This window comes from Merops nubicus, unplaced genomic scaffold, assembly GCF_000691845.1.
Source record: "Merops nubicus isolate BGI_N331 unplaced genomic scaffold, ASM69184v1 scaffold9310, whole genome shotgun sequence".
In the NCBI taxonomy this organism is placed as follows: Eukaryota; Metazoa; Chordata; class Aves; order Coraciiformes; family Meropidae; genus Merops; species Merops nubicus.
In genome coordinates, this window is record NW_008584808.1 from 102,926 (window position 1) to 124,249 (window position 21,324).

Here is a 21,324-nt window from a genome sequence, read left to right on the forward strand (position 1 = left end):
AAAAGTCTCTTAAGAATTAAACTGAAAACTTGTAGCAACTTTGTACTGAGAACGTAGAAACTGCAACAGCTTAAAAACTGACCCAGTTTAGCAGATTTCACAGGGACAACAGGAACATCCCTGTGCCAAACTTGAAATTCTTGTTTCAAATTATCTTGATACTAAAACCTTCTCAAAGCAGAACAGAATCCAGAATTTCTTAACATGGGCAAACAATGTATTTCTCCTCTGTAATCTTACTCTTGGAAATGACTGAAACACCTCAGCTCAAGTGTACCATTAAAAGCAAAACTCAGCATTGGACAATGCCCAGAACACAAGTTTAGAGCCTAAATGTTTAAAGTTTGGCAAAGTACTATAAAATAGTCTATATTAACCTGAGGCAGTGCTACCATTTCTGCCTATGAGATGAACAGAGAAATAAGAACTGGATTTCAATCATGGCAAACATCTCCACTGAGATGAGTACTGGCCTGGCTTGCAGGAGAGTTTATTCACCAGAGCAACATCTCAACAAAGCCAACTGCACCCCTAAGCCACGCTGCCTGCTGCTGAGAACGTGCCTGGGCTTCGCTAGCTGAAGAATCCGAAACATCACATTTGTGGGATCCCTCCACGCTTAACATCAAAACAACAGCCTTCTGCTGGACTTACTCCCCTGTTCTCATCTATGGATTAGCTTTTTGAATCAGGTGAAATGTTATCTCATGTCATCTCTCACGTTACTATAGGAAAATAACAAAGAGGTGCATTTCCGCTGAACCTGGAAATGGAATATCCTGCATGGTTCTGGGGTGTTCCTAATCGGATCCAGCTGCCTGCTATTTCTGAAGAAATTCCAGACCTAACTCAGCCACCTGAACTGAACAATAACATCTAAAGAGCAACTCGTATTGAAGAAGAAACTTAATTGCATAAAAAAAAACCCAAAATCATATGCAACATTTTTAAGTTTTGCCTTAAGAAGTTTTGCCTTAATCAAATTACATAATCAAAGTCATCGATTCTTTTACCGTTTCACTAGGGTCTTTTTTTTAGTTAATTCAGTTATCATCACCATCTTTTCTGCTTTTAGGGAACACTAGTTCCCTCATGCAAAAACTTTCCACTTGTTCAAGATCCACAGCCAGTGGCTGCCAGCCAGCTCTGGCAGGGCCTATAGTGTGTGGTTTACTTATCTAACCAGGGATAGCCTGGATCATTCTTCAGCTGGGGGGAGCAGCAGTAAGATCCAGGCCCCCTCTGCCTTGCTCCAGCCTTGCAAGTCACCACAGCAGTGGTGATCTGCTCAGGGGAAAATCACAGTCACAGCAGGGGGATGGAGTCCCTCCCTGCTTTCAGGTGTTTGCCAGGGATTTGGTGAGGTCTCCTTTCTTTCTTTTAGGGGGCAGGTAGATTTTGCTACCTACACACGGTCTCAGAGGGACCCCTTCTTGTTATGGTCTCTATTTGCTAAAGTTCAATACTAAACATTCAGACTGCATCAAACAAGTCAGTACAAACAGTCAGTACAATCGTAGCAATGGTTGAGTGTCCCACAAAATACCTATAGCAAGGTACCAACACGCAGGGTATAGATGTAAAAGGTGAAGATTATAATCTCTGCACAACATTTCCACTATCAGCCACAGAAATTCTCTAAGCAAATAGCCAGAAACCAGTCTGATAACCACAGCAGGAGATCCAGGCCCTCTGCCATGCAACGCCTGCATCGGAATCACACCCTTGGTCACATTTTGAGCTATTCTGTTGTCTTCTTTATAGCAGAATGAATTGAAACAAGGAGTATAAAAACACACACCTCCTGAATGTTTAAACAATTGGAAAAACTATGGCCAATCCAAACTCGTAACACAAGGTAATGTTTCCTGCAGGCTGGAGGATATCCATAAAGCTTACGACTTGGGAGTACTCCTCCAGTTCATTGGGCAGTTCACTGGTGTTTTATCCTGTGCATCTATGGCACAGGTTCAGTGTAGATCTAAGCACTCAAACACCGAGCAGTCATAAATGCCATACTTATTTTATTGTCTACCTTTTTATAATCTGGTAAAGTTTTATTTTTAATATAACGAATAATACATGGCACACTCCAAATGTACTGAGAGTCACTAGCATAGATGGCCATTTTCACTGGGTGTAAATATTAAACTACAGCTAATCTATAAGTATTAATCCAAGGCACTCTGTTTTTATTTTCCTCCCTTAATTCCACATACATTCACATCTCTCTCTTGCTCTGCAGCCAGGTCCTGAGGCTGCATGCAGCCTTGCAGGGACAGCGACGGCCCTTCCCTGTTGTGTTTGTTAAATGCCCAGTCTAGAGTCATCTCCTGCTATAAAACTGAGGCTCTCAGATGCCACCACAGCATGAGAGGAAAATAAAATGCTACTAAGTGTGCTCAACTTTGCCACGGCCACCACTGAGTTTTGTACCATTATGTTTATTTTATTGTGACTTACATTTAAACTGTACTTCTGGCCGGCTTAAATATGTGAAGAATTATCCTGAGGGACCATAGTAAAATGTAGTCGTGTTTATTTGTAATTGCTACAAAATGGTTTACAAAATTGTTAGTGTCTTTTATTACGCCTGCTACTGAAGCACTTGCCTGTTAATTAGAGAAATTTCAGCTGTCATAGCCGGCAATTATAGCCTGTGTATCACTGCCTGTGATGAATAGGCAATGAGCGCTGATTAATATGCATGAGCAGCAGTATATAGCGTGTGCAGCCGAGCAGAGTGCCGCAGCCGGAGCGGGGCGGCAGAGGGAGCGCTCTGCGCTGCCGGCAAGCAGGGAGAGCACCGCGGAACTGGGGAGACGGGGGAGCACCGCTCCGCGGCGGCACCCCGGCCACAGGGACCCCCAGGAGCCGCCCCGGCCCCGCCGAGCCGCCGGGGATCTCTGCATGCATGCTGGCTGACCGACCGCTGCGGCCGCTCGGGTGACTCGGGGAGGCTGTTGCTGCCACTTACTTAAACATGGGATGCAGCTTGTGCACCCTGCAGAAGCAAGAAGAACAGTACAAGTTACTGTATGAAGTTTGTCAGGTAAAGAATTAGATTTCATTTCTAAAAGCAAATGTTCTCTTTTAGGCTTGGGACCACTGTTAATGAGAGGGGGAAATGGAATATCCAAACCTGCTTTTACCAGTGGAAATGAAAGGGGGTTTATTTGCTGTGTGTATGGTGATGGTCCTGTCTTTACAATGTACCTTCCTGTTCACACCTATAGGACATCAAATATTTAAATGTGTACTATTATCCAGCAAACACTTTACAAAACTTTACATTACAAACTAGGACTCTGTTGTTAATTTCTCCAGCAGCTGTCAGGTAAAATTCCTTGACAAGGGTCGTGGCTTGGTCCCACACTCTCTGAGGAAGTTAGGAAAGATGTGCAAGGAAGGGTTTGTGTCTGTTCACAAGTACACCCAGACCCTTCTTCCTGTGCAATGAATTCATCCAGTGCTCAGTGCTGTCTGTGTGTGCTCCTGTCAATGGCAGTTTCTGTCTAGTTGTAGTTTTTGCACCTCTGTGTGTAGAAATACCACCTAACAAATAGATTTGACACTAGATTAAAACTACTGCTCTGCAGATCTTTATACATCAAATTACTCATATTAAGCATCTGATGTTTTCAAAAAATGTGATAACACATTAACCTCTGTTACAAAAATGTTCTTTCCTGTTTCTGCCTTTCCTTCTGTCTGGCTCTGTAATTTCTTCCTCTGTCACACCTGAAGTATGGTTTGGGCAGAACAGTGTGATGGAACCAGGCAAAGCCGTGGCTAGGTGCTCAGGGACGTACTCCTGCAGAGGAAACAATCACAGGCAGGCAGCTTATGGCTAACCCCTGACAACGTGAAGCGGGCTGTCTGTACCAACAGTGCAGATAAGCAGAAACTACCCAGACCCTTGCAAGCTGGGCTGTACCCCCTTGCTGTCCTGGGGTGGTTCAGGGTCAGTGAGAGCTGCCCCAGCCAGAGCAGCGTCTCCCAGGCGCTTCCCGGCGCTCGCTGCCAGAGGGAATTGCTCCCAGCAGAGGGGAGTGAGAGGAACCCTCTGGTCCCTGCTGCATCACCACCTGCATCCGAGCCCGCACACGGATGGCACTGACAACAAAGTGAATAACATATGTGGTTTGTGTGTTACGGAGTAGGGGAGTGATTAAATTTTAAACACATAGTTTTGATCTAATTCTCGCTTACTCGCCCAAAGGACGCTGACACTTTGGGGAAAAAAAAAAACTTGTGAGAGTAAATAGGAAGACACGTTTACTGTCACTTCTATTTATACTAACTCACTTCCACTTGCTAAGCTGCCATGCATGTGATGGTGGGAAGGATTTCAGAGAAAGGTGATCGGGTTTCTCGGACATTATTCTGTCCTGAGAAGGAGTTTCAGATGCTGCCTGGAAGAGCAGCCCTGGTGCCAGGCATTGTTCATGTGAATCTCTGTTCCGATCCAGCAGGGCCATGGTAATAGTTGCTTATCCCCAAGGTCACCAAGTTTTCATGCAGTCTGGGTTTGAGGATTATTAGTGAATCACATTCAGAAGTGCAACAAACGGAGACAGCAACAAATTATGCATGTTTTGATTGTTTAGGAAGCTTGCACAATTCTTGTTGTGAAATACAGGTGGCGGAGAACCTTTGCAAGTTACTGACAGCTCCTAACAGATGCAGGACAACATTCTGTAAATACACGTCCTTAAAATCAGTCACAGGAACAGCCCCACTGATAGCTGAGATGACTGAACTATCCGGTGCTGGCTGCAGGTCCCTGGCAGGAGCCTGGATTTAGAAATCAACCTGCGCAGTGCTGCAGCCCTGTAACGAGTGGAGCCCGGTGCACAGCACTCGTGATTAACTGTAAGCGTGGAAGTCCTTGGGGAAACGTGGCTGAAATACCCTCAGCCTCCACAGAAGTGAGAGGTGCATGTAATCCTATAAAACCAGGATTTCTAACATAGTAAAAGCTGAATTATTTAAGACTATAATCCCTGATTATTCCAGAATAGAAATTACGGCGCAAAATTATTTTAACAGAGTACTACTTTGATTTCTCTGTTCCACAAGATAGGAAGGAGGGAATTCTATAGCTTACAGACTATGTCAAGATAATGAAATGTCCCTGTAACTATAAAAACACATCCTCCTGTAACCTACTCATAAGAGTAACCGCTTGAAATTTAACGGTGAAGGAGAAGAAGAATCATTGTCATTTAAAATAACAGAAAATGGAAGACAAAAGTTTCAAAATAAGCTAGCAGTAACAAATAGCTCTCCCCATGGTTTTGTTTGATATCACCCATGTGACCCTAAGATCATCCATAAGGTGACATTGCCATTTCTGAGAAAACTAAAAGAAGCTTTTTTTAAAGTCCGAGTTAGACAAAATTTGCATAGCTTGGGTTTAGGAAATATTGAGCATTCTTACAAATAAATCCCCTTAGCTTCATTTTTTAAAAGTTCATGACTCTGAGATGTAGGAATTCAGAAAACACTTGCAAGAATTAATAACAGTACATAACTGCACTTTCTCTATTAGGCCAAGAGCTTTAGTGTGGCTGGGAAATTAATGCTTCAATAAATTACAATTCCAGAAGGTCCGGTACCTCTGGCTCCATAAGTCCTTATAACAGAGAGCACAAAGAGGATCAAATATACCCGGGCTCAGGCTTTATCCTTTCCTCATCCATAGATAATTCAAAGAGATCCTCTTCATTAAGGGCTTTGGCACATTGCCTACAATTTCTTTTTGGGCCGCTGTGAGCTTAATGATGCAGAACAATGGTCTTCCCCCTTGTTGAACACATACCTTATTGTACCTTTAATCACATAATAAAAACCAAATTAAGACACCTCATCATTAAGGTCTATTGTAGCTGTGCATATCAATGCTTTGTGTTACAAATACAAGGGGGCTGGGGCAGCTTCCAACCTTGATGCAGAACAATGTCACTGATGATAAGAATGCTTGTGGTGGCAACGTGATGGGTGTAATACCTCAGAGGTGTCCTGAGCTTTACTACCCAGCTGCACACAGCATATGAAATGAATTATGTGCTATGAGGTTTTGGGTTTCCAGTTTCACAGAAATTTTCTTCAGAAGATTTTAAAGGTTGTGAATGTGGAGGAAGAAGGGGGCAGAAAGAAAACTAGGAAATTAAGGGAGTGTTTTAGACCAGTTTTCTTTCCTCAATATCATCAGCTCCTATAAAAACAATCACAGAAATAAGGGGTTTTCTCTTCGTAGGGTCCTGGAGGACCAAAGAGTAATCTCCTTTGAAGGAAACTTTAAAAGAATGAGTCATCTGAGATAAAGCTTTTCTGTTTGTAAAATAAAAAAAAATTAACACCTTAAATTTAAGAAACTTTCTCAGTACCTATTTCACACCAAGCACGTGTTCACACACAGTCTGGGAGGTAAGCACACACCATGAAATCATTGCCTAAACAGACACTTAATATTTCCATGAATAAGAACATCAAATTTTAAATCACAGATGACTCTCAACTGCATGGGCCATGCTCAGAGCTGTTCCCTGGGACTGATGGAGTTCATCCAATCTCATGGTGGGAAGATATCATAAAAACAACTCATCAAAACTGGCACTTCCAGCTGAGAAATCATGAGATAAGTGAGCATGGAGACCAGCCCCTTCCTCCAGGCTGTCCCTCCAGAGTAAGGATAGAAACACTGGCAGGAAACAAGCTCACATTGCCACTGCCCTTGCTTCAGATGATCCGAGGTCAGAAGATTTCTGCCTTCGTGATTGTTGAGCTGGCACCTTCCACAAATACTAAAGTTCATATATAAATAAACAGTTGATGTAATGACCTTTTAGTGTTTTAGCAACTTGAAAGCCCCGTTCACATGTCCTTGGCCTGGCATGTCTCTGAGAAGAGTAAAAATGACAGTGTTGGTAAAATCAATAGTGGGCAAGCTGGATTTGTCTTTTAAACTAGACTAAGACAGAACACAGCCAAGGTTATATAAACACCAAGGTCAGCATACAAATTGCTGTGCTAATGAGAAGACAGCAGTGATGAGGAACTAACCGAGGCTGGATTCCATTGGCAACTTCCAGCAGCATCACTTGGGAGGAGACTGTTCCTTCAGCACAACTCACAGACAAACGAGTTCCTCTGAGCTATCACCAATACAGTTCCCTTTGCCATTAGAATTCCATTCACGTGTTTAGGCTTGCAAAAATTACACTAAAGTAATCAGTCATTAAGAAAGCCTGATTCAAGGAAAGAGTCTAACGAGACATAAACCTACTGAGCAATGGCATTATCCTAAATCAGGGCCAAAATGAAGCTGGCCTAAAGAAACATTCAGGTCAAAAAAAAAAAAACTCTAATCAAAACTGTAAGATTTGGGAAACAAAAATAATTGCTTCTGTACATATGCTTTTCAAACCCTCAAATTAATTGGGCAGCCAGAGAATTTGTTGGTCTACATTTCAGTAGTTTTCCGTGATAAGACTGAACTGGTTGTGCTAATTATAGTAAAACTGGTCTACTGGAAATACACTGTATGGCTTCACATGCTCTGTACGTACAGCCTGTGCTGCAGCTCAAATTAAGAAGAGCACAGAAGTTGTGTTCTGTCACTTCACTACCATTAAACTTGACCTCAATAACAGTTTGGAACCTATCGCACTTACTTCAAAGTGGGCATGTGTTTGCTTAAACAAGATGTTAATTCCAAGGGCTTTGTTCTAGACAGGGTTTTCCACTGCTGAATTAGTTCAGCTGTAGAAAAACTCTGTTTGACAGACTGGAGACTCATAATCTTCAGAAAACTGCCCTTTAATGATTGTGGCGCCTGTCTGTGGCTCACAAGTCCCCTTTCTTAATTAGACATTTGCCAGAAACTGGCAATTGAAATTTTCCTCTTCACTTGAGGATGAATAATGCAATGCCTCTGTTAGGATTTCTCTGGAAGATCCTCTTGTTTTTTTTACAGCATGTTAGAGGAATATTTTTGTCATTGAAGGAACATAAACAAGACGTGATCTGAAACAAACAAAATCCCTCGTGGTGCCCTGTGCTATCAATGGGCAATCTGGGCTACTGTGCTCCTCAGCTAACCTGTGGTGCCATAATCTTCCTAAAATCTACACTGCCTTTCTTCTTCAGAGTGAGCAGATAAAAATGCATAGGTTTATTTGGAATTTTTTTAGGTGATAAATGATTGAAAAGATGAGTTTTGTAATGCTTTACACTTCTACATCTGTTTCATGCTATGAAGCAGGTGGCAAGAAGTCACGAGGGAGAAGGCACCAGGGACAATCACGCTGTGCTTTACTGTCACATGTCAGACATGGGCTGGGAAAAAGGAAACATATGGAGTGATGAAAAAGTGCAGATTTAATAAATGTGTTTTTTTGTGTTCATTAATAATGAAATAAAAGGTCAGGCTTCATTGTCACTAGAACAGGACAGCTCTACGTAGTTACACGTACGCTGGGATTGTTCCTTTCAGAGGCTCAGTGGGTAAGTAGAAGCAGGTCCAGCTGGCCCCTCTGAACTTGTAGCAGGTTAAGGATTTGACAGGAGGGTGGCAGAATAAAGAATATAAAATATATATAAACTTTAAACAAGACTATGATATTGGCTACTTTAAACAGTGACTATTGAAGGAAGCCTTCCTATCCACACAGAACATCTTTAGGCAAAAAGCCTAAAAGGAAAACAGCAAACATCATGGCAGTGTTGTATTACTTGTGTCAGCCCAGTGATAATTCTGGGCATGGATGTGTTGTAGATGATTGAACTCATTGTCCACTGGCACAGGAACTGGGTATTTCATTTCTATTGCTAAAACTTCTGGCTTTATACCAAGACACCACCTTGGCTGTGTTCAGTAGCTCTCCACTTCTCAAACACAACCATCAGACGTCTTGGGAACACTCAGGAAATAAAAGGTTTCAAAGAAAAAGTAACTGTACAATCCAGGTAATAAACCATACTTATTTCATGCACTTCCATGGATTCTGTGAATTTACACTGGATGAATTACCTCCTACAATATCATTTTAGAGAAAGTGATGGTTCATTCACTGCAAGATCAGAGCTGATAAGAAAGCCTTTTAAAATTTGGTAGTTGCTTGCAGAGTGCAACAGAAGGTGCTTGTACCTGACCTGACAGTGGCTGTGTAACTGCCATCAATTTTAGCCCAAAAAGGAAAATGAAGGTGTTTTTATCAGTAGCACACTATGAGCTTTCTAAACCGTGGTCAAGCAGCGTGAGCTGGAAGGGTCAGTTGCTCCTTCCCTGTCTGACATCACTAAGACATTTGTGCAAGAAGGGAGGGAGTGGGAGAATGGACTCAAAAAATACAAATGATGAGCAACAGTACGGAAATAGGGATGTCAGGAATTAGAATGGTCTTAAAAAGTGGTGACTTGGAGATCAATGTTCAGGTTTCAGTTGTAGTTTGCTCTTGTGTGGCCTTGGGTAGGTCACTAACTTGTGTGTCTCATCCTCTCATCTGTACAAACTCCTCTTGTCTCTTTGCTCTGAGCAGGCTCTCCAGAGCAGACACTCTCTTGTGGTCTGTGCATAGACTGATATGCTACTAAAATAGTGATGATGTGAAGGCCTGGTCTGTGCACTAACTTGCACTGCTCTGATTTTCATGGAGGTGTAGTGTTAAGTACTGCTAGACTGTCCACTCTCGGAGCTGTATGTGCTGGAAGAGCCTGGCCAGGGAAAGCTCCCTCAGGCAGGTCCTACCCTTGACACCATTCTCATAGAATCAGAGAATTGTTTTTGTTTGGGAGGCACCCTCTGCATGGCACTGCTGGAGAAAGGTAACTGGTCTACAGGTACTTTTGACCAGATTCTGAAAAGAATTGTTCTTTTACATGACTCTAATTTAGCTTAGATCCATGCAACATTACACTCTCAACTAGACTGATTAATCTTCTTATGCCATTTACTACCACTCTGTATTATTTTAAGCCTAAATATAGAAAGACACAGCTTTCAAAAGAGTTCTCATTCATAAAAAAAGCTGTAATTTGCTGCACTAGATGGATACATAGGCAGAGGTTTTGCCTCTTGGGAAGAGCATATCTGAGAAGGGCAAGAGCTTTCCGGTGTCAGGCCCCAGCAGAAGCAGCCCAAGGTGCCACACTGGTGCACACACAGTGCCACACGTGGGCAGTTGGAAAGGATGAGAGAAGGTGGGTAATTGCACTTGCTGAACTCGGGTCATTAGTAATTCATGATTATTTATGGCTGTCATTTGTACCTCACTCAAATATAATTGATTGGCTCCCTCTGGGTTATGCTGCTGAAATGGCAGAAAGTGTCATTAAAAAGGGAAGGCTTGTAATTCTTTTCTGGGTTTTATATGGACCTGGGCTATTAAGCCATGAAGACTCAAAAGACCTCTCTGACAAAATATGAAAAAGTCCTTCTGTCCTGATATAGAGTCATCTAACATGATGGATGCCTAGTCAAGAAAAAAGGGCCCCAAGTAAACTTTGCTTATCAGGAAAGTACTGGAGTCTCAGAAGCCCCAGAATTAGTCTAAATCTGTTTTCATTGAAGCCAGTGATAAAATTCCCCGTGGTTTTATTTTGTGTCATGATGCCTCGGAGTGGAGCCTGAGAATCCAACCAAAAGTGGCATATTTTAGTATGCTGTGTACAGTGCTAGTGCTGCCTTGTTAATACATAAATGCTCTAATTACTAGCAGAATAAAAATTCCTTTATTTCAAGGGTCTTTCTCCCAAGATTTTCCATTTGGAAGTTAATGGTTTAGAGAACAAATGTATTCTGTACTCTTAAGTAAAGAATTTTTCTTTGGTCTTAACTATTTTGTCATGGATGGCTCCCAAGGCAGAAGGGAAATGCACACACATGGAAACAGTCTATTACTAAACAATCTAACTCTGGGTTTTTGAAAAAGAGAGAGGCTGCCCATATGAGGGAAATAAAAGAGGGATTAGGTGGAGCTGCAAGAAGAATTAACCTATATTTTGAACCGTCTTTCTCCAGTTCCTGAGGAAAAGGGGGTGTAGAAAATAGGCTTTTTGCTGCTCTAGTTTCTATAAAAATCTTTAAAGTTCTGCTGCTTTTTCTTAATATGCATACTTCTTAAGAACTCGCTAAAGAAGTGAATCAGACCATAAAGAGCGTTTTAAATGGAGCACAGACGTCTGTAGTCTAACAGAACTAGCATTTTTATAGTGCACTTCCCAAGGATTTGCATGAATTTCTACAAAGAAAAGCTGCTTACTCATTCTTAACCAAAAAAGTTTTTTCTGTGTGACATTTCTGCAGCACAGAAGAACCACCAAGCCGTACAACGCATACAAATGTTTACCATTCATGACACTGAGCCCGTGTAAATCACTCAAACCTGATGGATGGAAAAATAATTTTCTTTTACTGAAAACTTTCTAATTTCTGTTGTGCACTACCAACATCCAGCAAACAATGCTACACACTATTTAAGCAAAGATAAAGTGCAAAATAATTATAACTATGCACAGTCAACTCTTATGCGCAAGGATTTTCTGGCTTTCTCAACCAAACTTTACTCCTTACACCAATGTGTAGAGTTATTTCATCTTAGAGTTATTTATTCTCTTCTGCAAACCTTTTTGTCTATGGAAACAAGTGGCACATTTTGATGTACCTGATTTTGATATACCAATTTGTGTCAGCTGTCAACAAAGTAGCAACTCGTTATTCTCTGTTCACCCAGAAAAATAAAACGTGTACCTCACTTAGCTTGCTAAATGATTAAACAGCAGCTATTGATAAAATGATATTGATGTAACAGCACAACTCTGTACTATCTTAGCAAAAGATCTTCCTCATAGCTCAAACAGAAATCAGGATGTGTTCTCTGTCACCTCAGTCATGGCTGCAGACTCCCAGTGACTTCCACAGGAGGTCCAGCATGAAAGCTGGAGGGCTCCCAGTCCTCAGACCCTGAGCTGGTCCTCAGGACCAGACCTCAGGAAGATTTGGCTCAAAATCAGCATTTTCCAGCCTCTTTCACAGCTCTTAGAAGTTTGATCTTAAAGTATGGTCACATTGTGTTTGTTGCTCTCACATCTCCTAACTCTCATGGGTTGTTCTTGAGCAGTTTCACTTATGTTTAGGGCACAGCAGTGCACTTCATCTGCTGCTTCCTTTTTCAGCCAGATACTGCATGTTGTCTTTTTTTCTTATTAATTCTCATTTATTTTTCTCACTATTTACTTCTTGGAAATAGGAGTTTGAAACCGCCTCAAAACAACCATGACATTTTTAGGACATCATTTCCATTTATTTGTTTGGTGGGACCCTCCATCTGGATTTGGGTGATGGCCTCTGTTACACCTCGTTGCATCATCTCTTTTATTTTCTTAGTTACAGATACACCACATTTTACCTTAATTGACCATGATAGGATTTTCCTTTCCATTATCACAGTTTGGCCATGCCAGCTGAAGGCTGATGGCACGTTCAGCTTCGTAAGACCTTGCTTTGCTATTGGACTCACCTCTGCTTCAGTCAGAGCCTGAGCTAAGGCACTGCAAAGGCAAAACTCCCCGTGACTTTAGTGAGCATCAAATCAAGCTCAAGTGACTGTTTTATTTCCATTCTAAGCATTAAAAGAAAACTCCTAGGAGACACTGACCTCCCAGACAGGATTATGACACATTTATCTATAGATTGCTTGCTGCCTTTACAGTGTAGGTTTTAGGTAGCATGCTCCCTGCAGCCTGCTTTTGGGCAAAATAATATAGCATACAGTATACATTATAAATTAAAATACTATAAATACTGTTCTATTTCATAATTATTACATATTTTCTATTAAAAAAAAAAATCAAGCATCCCTTCTTTATTTACTGTGTGGTCTTAATTCAGAATGTTTTCCTCTCTGCCTCATGCAGTTGCTAAGGCTACTATCTGGCTCCACCACAGATTTCATCAAGGTCCATTCAGTTCAGTGTAACTACACACACTTCAGTTTAACTACAGCTTTCTCCATATTTCAATGTATTTCCAATGCAAAGGAAGTCCAAAAGCATTTCAGCATTTCAGACAAGTTAATTTATCCATCTTTTGTGCCATGAAAGATCCCATTGTCTCTGTCACATGGCATGTAAGGTTCTTAAGAAATTATGCATATTTGTAGTTTTTGGCAGTCTTCTGAAGCATTCATATGCATGGATTTTTTTTTTTTTACTCTGTGTTATTTCAGATGTAACTGTTTATCAGGGAGAATTTTGCTGAGCACAATTCAGCAGCATTAGGAATAAAGCCTATGGTAATAGAGTCACTTTTTTTAACAAACTAAAACTGTACAGATATATTCATTAGCTTTTAAGTACTGGGAATAATTGTTTGTCAGGGGTGATAAATTTTCCAGATAGAAACTAAACACCTTAATATCATTTATTTGCTAAAGTTTTGGAAGCATGACTTCTGAGCTTGGACTCAAGATTAGCAACAAGCACTAATTCTACACGGTCACCAGAAATCCAGTAGATTTATCTTCTGCATCGTTTCTGCACTACTAAAAATAAAATACTAATACCTGCTACTATCCCTAGACAAAAAAAGCAGTTTAACTCTGTTATACAGGAGGAGACTTGAGAATTATTAGTTTTCATTATCCAAATATTTTAGCATTCTCATCCTCATGTTCCTTCAACGGAAAATTATATTATTGAGGTGCTGGGATGGGAAAGATTTTTAAAAGTAAATACAAACTTTTCACTGCTTGGTATTTGCCACATAATGTGGCAGTTGCCACAGGTTTTTGAGGGGCCAGACTCAGGCAGTGTAAATCCCTTTAAAGCACATTTTTACCCCACTGTATACTCTTCCATTATCCCAAATTCAGAATCTAAATGGATTATAATGATAAATCTGTGCAACCATTACTCTTATTTTGTCAGTGCAGTGCTGAACATCTCTGATAGGTCAGCAGCTCACCACGTTGGCCAAGCTGCTGACCAAAAGAGAAACCTGCAGAGCTCAAAGGATCCCACTCCGTTTGAGTTTAGGAATGAGTCTCTTGTAACAGATCCACAGAGCCTGAAACTATTCATTGTGTGAACAGCTACTGCCTGGAGAATTGTTTGCCTAGTATGATGTGGGTGCTGCCATATTTCATAGAATTATGAACTTTTAAAGACAAAATCATCAACCATATTTTAGCAGTGGGTTATGAAACCCATAATAATAACAGTACAGTGAGTTATGCTTTTATTTTACCATAATCATTGCCAGCCTATCAAACCCATGATGTAAAATTGTATATACATCAAACATAAGTCCCTTTTTAGAGTTATTTATTTACTGTGCTCTGCAGAGTCCTAGCATTCCGAGATGCCCAAGTGGAGATTGTTGAATACAAATACCCGAGGAGATGCTCAGTTCTGTTTGAAGCCAGCAGAACGAGGTGAAAGGCTCGAGCAGAGCAGCCCTTATGCCATCACTGACAGCACTTTGACCATCCCTGCCCCAGGTTCTCTCCAGCAGGGCTGTCCTCACAGCCAGCAAAGCAGAACAAGATGAGCACTTGCTCCTTGGATCTACAGCTAAGCCACTGATAAAGGGGTGACTGTGGAAACCCCAGTTTGTACCAGTGCTGCTGCCAGAGAGGGAACTCAGCAGCAGCAGGCAGGCTGATGAAATGTTGAGTCTTGGCCAAAAGCCAGAGTCACAAACCTGTTCTATACAAGGTCCCCTTTGCAGGAGGACAGGTTTTGAATTAGCTGGTTCTTCTCCCTAACTCTAAAATCTGGTCTCATGTCCTTCTCCCTTACTGTGCAGCACTTCTCTTTTTCTCTGCATTATCAGCTTGTAGAAAAAATCATTGGGATAATGCTTGGAAACAATTCCTGTAGCAACAATTGATGATACAGTCCAGCTACTACATGTCCCCTGCATGATACCAACCTGACTTGGAAGTTATGATTATTTATATACCAATTACATATGAAAGCACAAAGAGGATACCAGTCCATGGACTGCAGAAACAGAGCCCTGAGGAACCTAAACCTTGCAATCCAAGTTCAATGCAGTATTGGGGAGTAACCTGCAAAGCTGTCCTTTGCATGGGTTCTCCAGTGTTTAGCACAAAGTTGTAGAAAGCAGCTCACATGAAAAGTTTCCTGCTCACGTGTTACTCTGAGCACATTTCTGGAAAACACTATTCTTGCTGCAATTTATATTGTTTTATTTTGATTGCTTGTTGGATGCAGTTGGACCAAAAAAAAAAAAAAAAAATTAGGATGCACACAGTAAAATGTGCAACATTTAATTTGCAGCAAATAATAAAACTCAAACCATAATCAGCATTTCCTTTTTCCAGAGAAAACATTACACTGAACTTAATTTTACAGCTGTACAAATTGTTTTAAAGTAATCTGCTCAATTGGGCAAGTTAATGATATTTAATTTGACCAGGCTATACATTACTGTGAGCAATTGTGGTCAACACAAGAGTCTGTGTAATGCAAATGTAAGGCTAACACCTTCCAACTCTCAGCTGGCTTAACAAAGAACCCCCTGTCATCTCCTCTCTGAGATAAACCAAAGATGACAGCATAAAAAGTGGTATGTGCACCAGGTAATTCAGCAGGGATTTAGACTTTTCCATCTACTCTGCACTTAAGTGAACCCTCTTTATTAGCACCCATTTTTTTTGGTGTGAGCAATACATCAAGTGTGGGCTACACTCAGTTACTGCCTTGAGTACTGCTACTCCTTCATTGCCCTGCTTACTTTAATGGGACTAAACGTGGTGAGGCACAGTGTGAAGCAGGTGTGGGCTGATAGAGGTGAAAACAGCAGAATCTGGAGATGTGTTTGAGAGTTTTTCAATCCTATTCCAGAAATTACTGTGACAGAGTCACCACATCAGCAGACATCTCAGACATGTACTGAAATGATTAAATGACCAAGTATTCTAACACCTCTAAGAGCTGAGGCTGGACACTATTGCATCGACGTCCACTCGAGGCAACTCCTTATTTTTATGGCTTGGGAGAAAATATGCTACTTCTCTATGCAGTTCCACACAGCAGGCAAGTGTCCTCTGTGCAGCTCTGACTGCAGACAGTGGGGTGGTGTATCTGGTGAGTAGCTGTCAGAGGGGAAAGAGCTCAGGGTAAGACATTGCTCATAAAGAAGACAGCTGAACAAAGCGTGCTCCTTGGTGAGGACTGCTGCTGGCATCTTCAGCTTTGGAACTGCACTTTTATCTCTACATGTCAGCCAACCCTCGTCCCAGGCCAGAGAACATGGGAACAATTATATGATAACATGATGCTTTAGGATTGTAATTTCACTATGCAGCTTTCAAAAACAAACAGCTCTGGGCAGCTTCTCCTTAATTGTTTCTTTTCATCTATATTAAAATGCCAACAGTTTGCAGGTTAAAAGAGGATTAAAACATAGAGGAGTTACCCCTGGTTCCCACTATTCCTGAAACACTTTTTTTTTGCATATTAGCCTGTAGAGCTTTTGGATTTGCAGATGTCTCAACAAGCAGCAAAATTTCAAAAGAAATCTCCACGTTAGGGTGGGAACAGCAGGAGATTCAGTCTTTTCACCACTCTTGCCTTTTTTCAGTCCATGGCAACTGTTCATTTTCTTTTAGCTCCCTTAAAATTAGAATCCGAGCAGTCCAAGACACACAACAACATTAACATTTCTCACAAACCAATACTCTAAATGAGAATTATGGCTTTATAATACAGCTTTATAAAAATCCTGACAAATACAACCTCATCTCTTTCACAGCCCTTGGGTAGACTTAGATACTTATGGAAGAATTCATTAGAAACCCTGTGAGGAATGAAGCCAAGCTCAAGTGAAATGCAAAGCCACAGTGGGCTGGAAGTGCTCAAGAGCTCTCTCTGGATGAGGAAGGACATCCCTGCTTGCCCGAGATTTCAAACTGCATATAGAATTGAGTGCTTCATTTTGGTTTTGCTGCTGTGAACATAAACTCCACTACTCTGTTGAGATAGGAGGGATCTGTGTTCAAATCCTTTTCTCAGACCCCCACCTTCCACAGCCTGCAAAGCCAAGTGTTGGCAGTTGTTGGTGGGGTCTCTCTGTCATGTTTATAAAGGTGTTCTGTCTTCTGTAAGTATCACTCAACCAGGAGAGAATGGTGGTGAGATCTGGGGATGGGAAGTGCCCAAGCCACACAGACAGATATTTCAAAAAAAAAGCCCACAAATGTTTTTTTCCTTATTAATTCTATTCACTCTCCCAGTACAACGTGCATGCCTGTCCCTAACATGCAGGGTTTTATTGCAGTGACTGTGTACCACCACCATGCTTCATATGGAAAATTATCAGACACAAACACGTAGTATTATAATTCCAGATCCTGTCCCTGTAGTTCTGTTCATCAAAAAGGTTGAAAGAATAAAAAAATAAAAATTAAAAAAACCAAAAACACAACTGGAGCAACAATAACTTGTGGTGTTTGAACAAGCCCTGAGGAATTTCCAGGCTGCAGTGGGATGCTGGCTTGTACTTCAGCTCAGAGAGTGAGCCCAGTAAAATCTATCAAAATAAAAAGCAGAGCGTGGGATTTGTAAAGTCACAGTAGTGAAAGGGGAAAACAAGAGAAGTGTAACACTGCATAAATAGTTCCTAGTACTTGCTGTATATACATTTAGATGGCAGTGAAGAATTTTAAGTTCACAGCCAAATCCAATAAAGCTGTCCTCCCCTTTCTGGCCGTGTGTCTCATGGCTTTGCTTGCTTTCTTCCCACAGGTCAACGGAAAGGATTTATCTAAAGCAACCCACGAGCAGGCAGTGGAAGCATTCAAAACAGCCAAGGAGCCCATCGTGGTGCAGGTGCTGAGGAGAACCCCACGCACCAAGGCCTTCCCTCCTCCCCACGAGTCACAGCTGGTGGATGTGGGCACGCAGACAGATATCACCTTTGAACACATCATGGCTCTGAGCAAGATGGGCTCACCTACTGCTCCTGTCTCTGTGCTAGACCCCTACCTCCTGCCTGAGGAGTAAGTAACAGTTTGTGAAGCCCTTCAGAATCCTCACCTTCCTTAATGTGACACGTTACAAGTAGTTCACAAGCTCACCTTTACTTGCTGGTGAACGTGTACTCCCAGAAGTAGCCAGGATTCATATGCCATTGAGCCATAACTCAAAACATTTTCATTTTTTCTATATATTAGCAAGCCATTACTCACATGAGTAATGCCACTGAGTCACAACGTGGCCTCATAAAGCTCTTTTTTTGCTAGCATTTGATGGATAAAGTTATTGCTTCTTGTAATTCCTCTCACTGCCTCTTTGGGTTGCTTATGTTTTAACTTTATTTTTTATGGCTGCCATAAATTGTGTAATGCTAAGAGCTGCTACATTCTGTTCCAGTGTATTAATTACTTTATTATAACCCTGCAGCAACGTTACGCAAATAAATTATTTTCTAGGGCTAAAATTACTTACCAGTGCTGTCATGGATGTTTTAGAATCAAATTTTAATTATTGTTAATGGTAGTTTGATGCTTTTGTACTTACAAATACAAATGACAATTATCTCCTGGCACACACACCCCACACCCTCACCCGCTGTTCAAGAGGAAAACGGCTCCCCAGGGAACCCCTGTGAATTGCTTGTCATCTTGCACATCTCCACACGGGAGGAAGGAGCAGAAAGGATTCTGAGTGTCTCTTGCTCTGTGTGGGAGAGCACGATCTGGTCAGTCCACAGCAATACCTGGGGTAGAGGTGATGCCGTGCAGGGTGAGAGGCAGTGCTGGTGTGTGCCTGTGAGCTGTGCAGCACAGCTCGGGAGGGGACCCACGGGCAGCCCGAGCTGTGGATACCCACAGTTTGTGGGGGGCACACAAACGCACCCCAGCACGCCTCTCCAGACATCCCTGCAATTGCTCCTTGGAGAGGGGTCTGGCTGCCAGCAGGCACCCATCCTGTCCTGCTCCTGCACGACTCTGGGGGTGTCCAGCCAGGCACTGGCCTTCTGTGTGCAGTGTCTGCTGCTTCCATGACTCGCTGCCAGCTGCCTGAGTGCTGGTTCCACTGGATATTACTGCACAGCCACCTCTTCCCAGCCCACTGAAACAGAGCACAGATGCATGTTTTAGTGGAAACGTTTGACAAGAGGCCCTAGCTTGGAGCTTGTTTGCAGTGAACAAGCAGCAGGGCTCAGAGCTCTGTAGAGAGGACACACTTACCCCTAGAGCACCCATCGTGCACACCCCCAAACACATTTGCAAGAGAGACTTTCAATACTTGCTACTTCCCAACTGCAAAACAGCAAAGATGAATTCACAATGAATTGGTTTGGTGGCAACAACTCAGGCCTGTCAAGTAGCCTCATATTGCCCCTTAATCACTAGATTCCAAGTGCTCACATCCTCAGTGGCCTTGCTGTGAGCTGTAGGTGTTGGTGACAACCCCCCAGCTGGCCTCATGGCACCCCTGTGCCCGAGGGCAGGCAGGCAGCTTCTCAAGTGTGCAGTCACCCAGCGGGCGTGAGCAGAGTCCTCTCTCCCTAATGCTTCCTGTAACTTCTCCAAATCCCATCCAAATTCATCTAGCCCCTGTGTAACAACTTGGGGATCTCACCCAATTAGCAGATGCTGTTAGGTAAATAGTCTCATACTTAGAAAGAAAAATGTATCTAGTTAACAGAGAATTAAAGGGAATTTACTTTCATTGCAGGAAAAAAATTCCAGTGTAGAAAAAAAAGTGATCACAAGAGCATTGCACTGCTTATGACTCCCAGGGTATAGACAGTGAAACCACCAGAGAGCTCAGGCTGCAAAAAGCAGCATGCCAACAGTGAGTGGCAATATGAAGAGTGGTGCATGTGTAAATAGTATTTAAATCATTGTGCACAGTCTATTGCATTCAAATCAATCAACAGAATGTTGCTGATCTGAAGAGTTGGGGAGCAAATTATTGTTACAAATTTTTTTGTAATATTATTTTTACAATTTGCAGTTTGATAAAATCTTGTGTCTTTAAGGCAGAATAAAAATGCCAAGCAGCTAGGCAAGAAAGATTTTACTTTCATGTCTATAAATAACCTGAGCTCACAAGTAAATAATCTTGTATTCCCTCTCACCTTGAACCCTGGCAAATACCTGCCCGCTTAGCTGGCACCCCCTGGCCCTTATCCTACTTGGCCACTATTCTCTCTGTATATTTTTTTTTCCTCAACTCAGCTTTACATTTGGAGAAAAATCATTGATAAAAGCTGACAGCCATCTTTACAACTCTGTCATTCATCATCAGGTGCCAAATGTTTTAGACTGCTCTGACAATATGTATAATTGTTAACACGTTTAGTGGTGTAAAAGGTGCAGTGTGTATAACCCACCAAAGGCAGCTCCTGGTGTGGCTGTTAGCCCATCTCCCTCCTCATGACTTGCTGTAAGCCTGGAATGGATTAACATGCTCACTAGAGTACTGAGTGCTGTCCTAAAACATACCTTGGGGTTTTTTTCCAGCCATCCCTCTGTGCACGAGTACTACGACCCAAATGACTACATGGGAGGAATCCACCAGGAAATGGACCGAGATGAGTTGGAATTAGAGGTAGTTAATCTTTAGTAACCATTTCATTTGCTGACTGTTTAACATTTGCATGTCATGTCACAGTGTTTATGTGGTATATAAAGTGAAAAGACGTTTCCAAGCAGATAAATGTAATAACATTGCTCATTAGTTACTGTGCAGATTGCCAGCCTCACTGATAACTTTAGCAGTGTATTTAACTGTGCGCCGTGCACTGATGAGCCAGATCTTCTGCTCACAAATTAGCACAAATAATGAAGTCATTGATTCCATTAATTAAATTATGTATACCTATACTGATTTAGACTTCCTGAAAATCTGAAAGACTGCAGGTTAGCTGAGTGGCAGGACTGGTATCACAGTCACAGTAAAAATATGAGTTTCCCTTAAATATTCCCCAGCTGTGAAGCAGATGTTCTTGATCATATAATTTAGGAGTATTTTAAGTTTACAAGACAAGACCAGAATAGATTTGCCTTTATACTCAGCTGGTCCTCCCTTTTTCATTACTGAAAAGATACACATGTATAAGTATAAAATCACAGATAATAAAAGTTGAACCAGTCAGGAAGGTATGCAAGCCCATTTTCCTGCCAAAACTTTTAAAAAGATCACTTGTGGTTTTAGTATTTGTATATCCCATCACAAGTTCATCTTCAGTTTTCCCATTCTTAATTTTAATAAGCAGCTCCAAACCATTCAGAGTACAGCATATAAATCGTGGGCCTCTGTTCTATGAGATATTTCAGC

The 21,324-nt window shown here is 41.7% G+C and overlaps 1 protein-coding gene across 1 annotated transcript in view; it reads left to right on the top strand.

Moving 5' to 3' along the window:
- Nucleotides 1-2,983: 2,983 nt before the first annotated feature.
- PDZRN3 (PDZ domain containing ring finger 3) overlaps nucleotides 2,984-21,324 on the top strand; it is a 30,857-nt gene continuing 12,516 nt past the window's right edge. The window contains exons 1-4 of the mRNA XM_008945418.1: nucleotides 2,984-3,052; nucleotides 17,779-18,032; nucleotides 18,387-18,398; nucleotides 20,508-20,595. Of these exons, the coding sequence (XP_008943666.1) occupies nucleotides 2,984-3,052; nucleotides 17,779-18,032; nucleotides 18,387-18,398; nucleotides 20,508-20,595 (423 nt within the window). The remainder of the gene's footprint in view (nucleotides 3,053-17,778; nucleotides 18,033-18,386; nucleotides 18,399-20,507; nucleotides 20,596-21,324) is intronic.